This window comes from Mercenaria mercenaria, unplaced genomic scaffold (assembly GCF_021730395.1).
Source record: "Mercenaria mercenaria strain notata unplaced genomic scaffold, MADL_Memer_1 contig_1217, whole genome shotgun sequence".
Lineage (NCBI taxonomy): Eukaryota > Metazoa > Mollusca > Bivalvia > Venerida > Veneridae > Mercenaria > Mercenaria mercenaria.
The window spans coordinates 1-8,612 of record NW_026459199.1 but is presented as its reverse complement, the minus strand read 5'-3'; the positions used below and the strand labels follow the sequence as shown (position 1 = coordinate 8,612).

The 8,612-nt window shown below is 37.4% G+C and overlaps 1 protein-coding gene across 1 annotated transcript; it reads left to right on the top strand.

The window, feature by feature from the left end:
• The first annotated feature begins 274 nt into the window (after positions 1-274).
• LOC123543894 (endoglucanase-like) lies at positions 275-6,622 on the top strand. The gene is made up of 5 exons (XM_053532417.1): positions 275-374; positions 2,663-2,802; positions 3,275-3,389; positions 5,562-5,803; positions 6,503-6,622. The coding sequence occupies exons 1-5, from the start codon at positions 335-337 to the stop codon at positions 6,587-6,589; spliced, it is 624 nt and encodes a 207-aa protein (XP_053388392.1). The 5' UTR covers positions 275-334; the 3' UTR covers positions 6,590-6,622.
• The last annotated feature ends 1,990 nt before the right edge of the window (positions 6,623-8,612 follow it).

The window sequence follows — 8,612 nt, the reverse complement described above, 5'->3', positions numbered from 1 at the left end:
AAATATTCTGATAGTCTTTTTTCCTGAAGGAAGAATTAAAAATTTTAAGAGCAATATTTTATTATGTCTAGAAGCAGTATATTTTCTTAGTGACTTTAAAATTTCCAAAATGCACATCACGTTGTGCATATAGTCTCGGCTCGTGCAGTACAAGTATTTAGGAGTTTGTGCGTAACACAAAAATTCGTTAAAATCATTAACACGAGAATCGTGAACTGTGAATAACAGATTTTCGTACGATAAAATCATTTAGGTTATCTTTGAAACGCTCAATTTGTGACATTAGTCCGACTATATAAACAGATCAAACTGCACTCCTGAATGTTATCACAAAATGGGATCCAAAGCTCTGTTCGTCTTTTTGGTGTGTGTCGGTAAGTAAAGCAACGACTTTTTAAATTAAACCATATATATATATATATATACATGTATATAGATATAACAATTTTAAAGAGTAAACGATTCAAACTGCAATTTGCTAGGATTTATGTAGACTGCTAAAAGTGATGATTAGTGTGCGTTGATCTAACTCCAACTGCATATAGGCGAGTTTTTATGTTGTACCGAAACACTTGTGGGTTATAACTTTAACGCTTAGCGTTACATTTTGAGAAAAGTTTTTTTGCGGATTCAGAAACCCCACATGTGGAACAATTGATATCTTGATGAAAGGTCGCCTAGTTTTAGTGAAAAATGGGTTAGAACACAATGTTTATAAACGACTGAACTGGTTTAAGTCTTTGTTAGTGCTTGGACTAAAACATTGGCCATTAAACATAGAGGTATGAACACACTAAATAGCTGGCCATCTAAATTCTATATAAAACTGACTAACTTTCCTAGGTGGAGACTACACCAAAACCCATCTAAAATATATGTAATTTTTATTTTCTTGAAGGGCAGTGTAAATAAAACTAAAGAAAAGCCATGATGCAAGAAAAATGCTTTCAGACAAACAAACATTCTATATCATCAGCTCAAAAATGAGACGAAAATTGTGGTGGTGTCCTATCACCTTCGTTTCCATGGTAAGATGTCCATGATGAAAATGCTATCAGATTGTTGTTAAGCGCAAAATAAGTTTTGTAAGTGTTGGCTGATTTCTCCATTTCTTTATTTCGCTCTGTCGCAGCGACACAAACGACAAACGTCGTTATGGCTCCCCGCAGAATGTCGTCCCGCCAAATGTCGCCACGCCGAACGTCGTTTTGGCGCCCTGACAAACGTCACCCCGGCGAATGTCGCCCTGTCGAGTTTCGCCCCGCCAAACGTCGCCCCGTCGAATGTCACCCCGCCAAACGTTACCCAGTCGAATGTCGCCCCGCCAAACTTCGCCCCGCCGAACGTCGCCCTGCAAAACGTCGACCCGTCTGATTTTAAGGCCCGGGTTTTGCTTTGCACCAGTCGTATAATTGAGGAAATTAAGATCTGACATGACACTTCCCCTCCCCAAAGAGTGCCATTGACCTTTCAGACAGGGATCTAGTGTTTGCTCGCGACAATCCATCTCACTGAGGCAAGCATAAAGTGTTTTTCCAATATACTATAGACAAAAATTAGACACACAAGCTGGCCGGCGGATGGACGGACGGATGGACGCACACATGCCCGCGCGCGCGCATATTGCCCTCTATCTATATTTCATGAAATAGGTTGTGTAATTTTAAAGTTACACATCGTCACACTGATGGACTGACAGATTGATTGAAGGGCGGTGGGTTGTGGTGAGGGGTTGCGGGGAGGGGTTTAGGAGTGAGCAATTTCCTTTGGTAACACTTCATTACGGACATGACTCGATTCGATAGCAAGTTAAGACGTGCGGACTTGGATAAATGAAGCCCAGCATAAATTTTATCAAAATATTTCAGTCAACATGTAAGAATGAAAACAATCAAGGCCTTCTTGTGGTTTGTCGTCTAATATACCACGGCGTGGGGGCTTCGTTCGGTGGGGCGACTTTCGGCTGGGCGACGTTCGGTGGGGCAACATTCGACGGAACGACGGCAGGCAGGCAGGCAAAACAATGTGCCCTCGCCTCTTTGAAATGCGTGTGAAGGAAAGGAAGGGTCATACCCTAACAACCCCCAGTTTCGAAATATTTGTCTTTTTTATATTTTTAATTCCTTCCAATCAGGAAAGTCAGACTTTGTTTTAATCCTTACCCTGCTGAATTTCTATAATGAACTTGTCCATCTTTCAATTTGGACAGTACCATTAACTGTTAAAAGAGGTGCTTACCAAAATGATACTGAATGAATGGCGAACAGTGCAGATCTTGATCAGACTGCACGGATGTGCAGGCTGATCATGATCTACACTGGTCGCAAAGGCAGAATCAGTCGTATCCAGCATGATAAGGGTTAAGCATAATACTATCAGTTATGCGCAGTAGAGTAGAACCTAACGGACGTATGTTTAACTTTTACCCTGCTAAATTTCTAAAATGGACTGGTCCATCATTCAATTTGGGCAGTGCCACTTATTTTTCAAAGGGGTGTTCACTGAAAATTTACTACTGAATAGCGAACAGTGCAGACCATGATCAGCTTGCACGGTTGTGCAGGCTGATCTTTGTCTGCGCTGGTCGCAAAGGCAGAATCACTTGCCACCAGTAGGCTAAAGGTTAAATAGTGATACTTGATTTTTAAGTTTTATAAAACAGGTACGGTGTATGTCGAGGCGGGGCAAAAATGTCAAGGAACTCCTAGGATGTACAATGGTAAGAGGTGTGCCTCGACAACAAACTATAATGATAACCATAAAGGAGCATGTGGCTGCGGCCCAGATAACAACGACAATCAGGTATGTACAGTGTCCGTTGCAATTTCAAACAATATGTCATAAATTTGGCGTGGTGAATATTTCTTAAGTCTTAGAGAACGATTTAAAATAAGTTATTTTTTTCGGAACAAATAAGTGATAGTGGTGATGAAGTATAGGTGAAAGATGAAATGCCTAGTCAGTGTATGAAATATGAAAGTACAATTATAGTGGTAATGTAAGATCTGCAAAAAAATAATATCGAAGATGAAACACCCTATAGAACTAAATATCTACATGAGAATGTGACACTACTGCCGCTAAATATAAATCAATCTAAAGTACATACATTGTCATAATTTCAATAAAATTGTTTGCATTTACCTGTTTTCATCGATATGTATATATCGACCTGTGCACAAAACAATTTTGAGGTTTTTCAAACACCTCATGCAAGCAAACTTGAATAAATAACTAAAACCATCATGATCTATATTTTTGCTCTCTTTTGCAGTTTGCATGGAATCACAATGGTTTAGTCACTGCCCCAAGCCAACACTTGTACGATAGTGGAGGAAAAGGGTGGTGCGGTGGTGCGTGTGGAAAATGTTTTAGACTCACGACAACTGGTATAAAATAACTGCACATTTATTCCTACCGACGTTCAAACTAAATTTATGCTATCATTACCATTTTGTTTCGCGAAAATCGGTTTGCTTTATAAACTGTAGTTTTACATGCCATCATGCTTTTAACACGGACACTGGCACCAGAACAGAAAGAAAATGCCTATGTGCATGTTATACCAACCCCTAGGTATTCTATAAGAACCATGGTCATGAAGGGGAAAATGTACTAACACGTTTCCATCGCGCATTTCATACCTAAAACACGCAGTTAGTTAAATGTGTACTATGGATATCAAACAAGTGGTAATTTATCTTCCATTGTGTACCGGTCACATTTCTTCAATACATCTTATCTTAGAAAAACAATGCGTAGTTTATAGTTTTTTCAACGTTACACAAAAAACTTGCTTGAACTTCCCTGTTGAAGTTCCGTTCTAGATTACAAAACCATTCTGATTGGCTAATATGAAAATGTATGTCAATCGTCATTTTACTACACGTGTTCGCTAAAATGTGAAAATGCAGCATAAATGTGCAAAGTGAATAAAATAAACAGAACAGATGCAGACCAATGTACGCTTTCATTCATCATTTCGAGTTTTATTTTAAAAATGTGATTTTTTAAATTCTGGTTTTGTTTGTTTACATTTCGCCAAACATGTGCACACTGCCGTGACCTCTAGACCGGATGTTCATTAGGGAAGGTCAAGCAAGTTTTTTCTGTAACGTTGACGAAAGCATGAAATATGTTGATAATCTCAGCAATATGGAATATTGAGACAATGTGACTTGGTGCACGATGGAAGATAAATTATCATTAGTTCAATATAATAGGTACCCATTCACCGAATTAAGTTGTGAAATTTACGATTGAAACGGGTTTGCATATTTTCCCGTTCATGACCATGGTTCTTATAGAATACCTAGGGGTAGGGTATAACATGTGCAGAGGCATTTTCTTTCTGGTCTGGCGCCAGTGAACACGGACTACGTTCAGTCAATGTAAACAAACCGAATATCGTGTTGTAATTAATCATTCATGAAATATCATATAAAACAAATCTAATGCAAGAAATATAATTACAACACATGGATTTCCAATTTCTTGTGTTCGGAATTTGGGATCAAGCTGTCGACTGCCCCTGACGGACAAGTAGCTTAAATAGTCTTAAAGTCAAATAGAATCTCAAGGCTTTAACAAATGAAATTAGCATTCTTTGTTTCCTTTCTAATAGTCTAGATTCTATGCAGAGGTCTGCATATTACCTTCCAATAACAACTTCGCGAACAAAGTTTCATAAACACAAAACACATCGATATAATCAATTAAGATTGTATTAATATGACACGAAGTCTGCACCAAATATTTGAGTTGCAAAATGAATATCTCATGTCCCTGCACTGTTCAATGAATTGAAAAAATCGTTCAAAATATAAATCACAACCGAATCACTTTACACAACAATAATGCAAAGGTGTATGAAGAAGGTGGACACATATTTATAAATATTTCTTGTATGACATACATCAAGTTTTTTTAACATTCTCGATTAACAATCATTTCGATGATGACAACTTATTACGATCTTTGTCTAATATTTTCGAGGATTAATTCGACACCAAACGACGCATGGAATCCTGCGCTATAATAATAACAATGCTAATATGTTAAAAGTATATCAATACAGGCGCGTATCAAGAAAGAAAGAATTAAACTGAAAATGTTTTTAACAAAAAAGGCAGGATAAAAGGATCTTTCTGCATTTGTGTTTATCCGGCTCGTCTCTGAAAAGAGTATCTGCCTCAGCAGAGCTTCCTGTAGAAAAGCTTTCATACGACTTGCCGGATAAACTTAAGTTTAGAAAGACAGTAACCTAGTATTCTCTATATCCACCTATGCTTATGTCGTAACTATAGCATGATTGATAGGGCTAGACACTCCGGTGTTAAAACAAGCTAAAGTTGCAAAAAAGCCAGATCATCAAACCTTTTAAAAAACAATAATGTAATACGACTACAACACCGTCTTTTCAACATTGTCCAAGAAATGCAAGTAAAATAATATTTGCTGTAAAATAACTAATTTTCCCTTTGAAAATTACCGTCTTGTATTCAAGTGATCAGAGCGACAGACACTCTTGTAACGGAACTCGTCTATTAAAAATATTTCAGGCGGTTTTGTTGATGGACAAGGACAACATGTACCTGAGGGTCAGTCTAAAGTGTTCATGGCGACCAATCTGTGTCCAGACGAATATCCGAATCTGAGCTGGTGTAGTCAGCGCTCATCGAATGGATACGTGAACCAGTATGGCTACGGCGAGCATTTTGATCTTGAAAAGGGTAACAATCAGCTTGGAGATTGGCAAGGAAAGAACCCGGAGGTCACGTGGGAATGGAGTGATTGTAACGGCGTAAGTAAATTTCTGTTTGCTCTACTGTTTGCATGCCAGCCACGTGAACACATTACGGAATACTTTGAATAAAACATCAACCTTTATATTTTGTGAAAAACATTACACATTTATTGAAACAAGTGAGTAAATTATATAGCAACCATTTAGATGTCTGCTGTAAGTGAATTCGTAAAGAAGAACCCTTAGGTTAAACTCCATGCTTTCAGTGATGGGGGTAATGACCAGAAAATACTACCTGACTGTCTGTATAGACAAAGTGAAGGTTATACAGAATCATGTTAACGTAATTTTAGTACTAAGCTTTATACAATTTTGTCCTGTTAAGATACTTACGCAGATAATGCGATAAACTTTTCCACATGCCAGATAATAATTAAATGTGGCACTTTCAAGAAAAGTTACAGCATCAGCATAGATAAGTGGATATGTGGCTGATAGAAATATGCCACCATGTTATTTCTCGGATTGACGCAAAAATAAAAGTGAAAAGTAGTCCCCTACCCACACCTAGTATCATAGTAATTATTTCAAAATGTACAATGATGATCTTCAATGTACAAATTGATTACATTGGATATGTCGTTGAAAAAGTAGTCCTCTATTGACTGAATAAACCTCAAGGTTTACACGGCAAGCCAATATCGGCCTGACAAATGCGTAGTGGTAGGGTAAAAACGGTTTTTATTTTGTTTACAGCCTCACAATCAAGATCCCAGAACGCCAAACGACGGAATGTATCATCAGTGTTTCTGTGGAAGGCATCCAGATGGTGGAAAGAAATAAAACACAAACTTTTCAATGATCGAAATGATGATACTACTTTTGTTTGTCTTCTTTATTTGTCCGGGTTTCTTTATGGTGCACTGTATATACATTTTTCTGCATGTATCTTTGTGGTACATCGCACTTTGAAATTATTATACTAAAAGTAGGTATAGTGCGCCTTCGAAATGATTATTGTATCTTTGTGGTACATTGCACTTTCAAATTATTATACTAAAAGTAGGTATAGTAATCCAAATCAACAAGATCCTACAGATAAACACGTTATATGTATTGAGCTTGAATGTTAACATACCGAAATAGAACAAGAGTATATAACTCTGTTGTTCCGATCTGGCTGTCTATATAAATATAAATAAAGTTTGCTTAATAAATGAAGTGTGAAACATGGCGTTTTTTACGAATCAAGGACACATAACTCTGTACTTACAAGTCTATTTTTCAATGATTAAACTTAACCGAGATATTATAGTCATTCACATTCTGCCTAAATATATTCAAGATAGGTATACTGAGGGTAAAATACCAGTAGATAGATATAACATTCTACGATAAATCAAGGGCCATAACACTTGATATACTTTTTGTAGTTGGCACAAAACCAAGCTTACCCAAGAACCATATACATCGGTCCTCAAGTTTAATAAAGACTGCTTTAGATATGACAATTCTAAAGAATAAACTAACCAATTGCCGATGACAGACGGGCGGGACTATCAGCGAACTTAAAAGCTCACCGCCCCGGTAGCTAAGTGGTAGAGCGTCCGGTTCGGGTGCGGGAGGTCTTTACTTGGATTCCTGGCCGGGTCACACCAAAGACGTGAAAATTTGTACCAGTAGCTCCATTAAAAGGTCAACTGGCTTCTTCTAACATACACGCGTGGCGGTGGAAGTGGTTAATATCAGCTGTAGATCTTGTTTCACAATTTAGTATAATAACTGACAATGAGCTGAGCGAATTATAACAAATTGTTTAAATGGAGGGTAGATTTATGACTTTAGTGGAAAAACTGGCTTTCTAACCCGGTCTCATTATCTCAAACAGATATAAGCCTTTTAAAACTGCAGAACATGTTTTTGCTTGTAATACGCAAGCACCGATGAAATGGTCACTTGCCATATCTCAGCCAAATATTTGTTTGAACTTAACGCAATATAAAATCTTAGAGACACAGTTTCGCAAATGATCAGATACATTGTACTTGTAAGATCTTTCATTTAAGGGTAAACTCACATTGTGAAAATAAATGAAACCCAGTATCAAAATTTTGTAAAAAAATCCATGATGGCTTCAGCCGGTGCTAGGGGGCGTGAAAAGTGGTGCACATTTCATTACTTCTCTTTGGTTACCTTCTATGCTCCAAAAGGTTTGTCTTATATGATTTAATAATTATCGAAACAGCAGTCCTTAAATGACGGCAGTAAAAAATCTCTCCTACTGGGATTGTGTTGACAGTAGCATTTTCTGGATCGTTTAATATTTCTAAACAACAGTTACACTATTGCTATAGGGACGTGAGATCTGCTGCCCATTTCATTATATCTCAAAAACATCAATCGAACCGGGTCTACTACTTCGTTTGGTTGCGTTTTACGTTCTTGTAGATTTTAAGTCTTAATTAGTTGCTTAAAACCTGAGAAAACATAGAAGATGTTTACGAAGTGGATTAGGTTCCAAAATAAACTAGTAATGCTTCCAGGGTACAGATGCTTGGTAAAATTTCACTGACAATATGCAGTAAACGATCGTTCTTATAGTATTTAATGTCTACATCTATTAGTATTCTCATGTCAGCAGTCGGAGGGTATTTTCCTGATATTTGGTCAGTGTAAGCTTGACTTCATGAACCCGAACACCTACTCAGAAAAGGCTATACCTTTACCTTTATTACGTTTAACGCATGCATTGAACAAGTTATTGTTTTCAAAGGCGATGTTTAGAGTTACCTTGACCTTTGACAAGCATACGCTAACAAGTATTATCATGTTTAGCACCTGCAAGCCAAAGCCATCTCAAGTTATT

Bases quoted from the DNA above. Each gene is read 5' to 3' on its own strand.
- LOC123543894 (XM_053532417.1), top strand. From the start codon at position 335: ATGGGATCCAAAGCTCTGTTCGTCTTTTTGGTGTGTGTCG. The intron at 375-2,662 runs GTAAGTAAAGCA...TTTATAAAACAG, and splicing joins CGTCTTTTTGGTGTGTGTCG to GTACGGTGTATGTCGAGGCG. The intron at 5,804-6,502 runs GTAAGTAAATTT...TTTTGTTTACAG, and splicing joins AATGGAGTGATTGTAACGGC to CCTCACAATCAAGATCCCAG.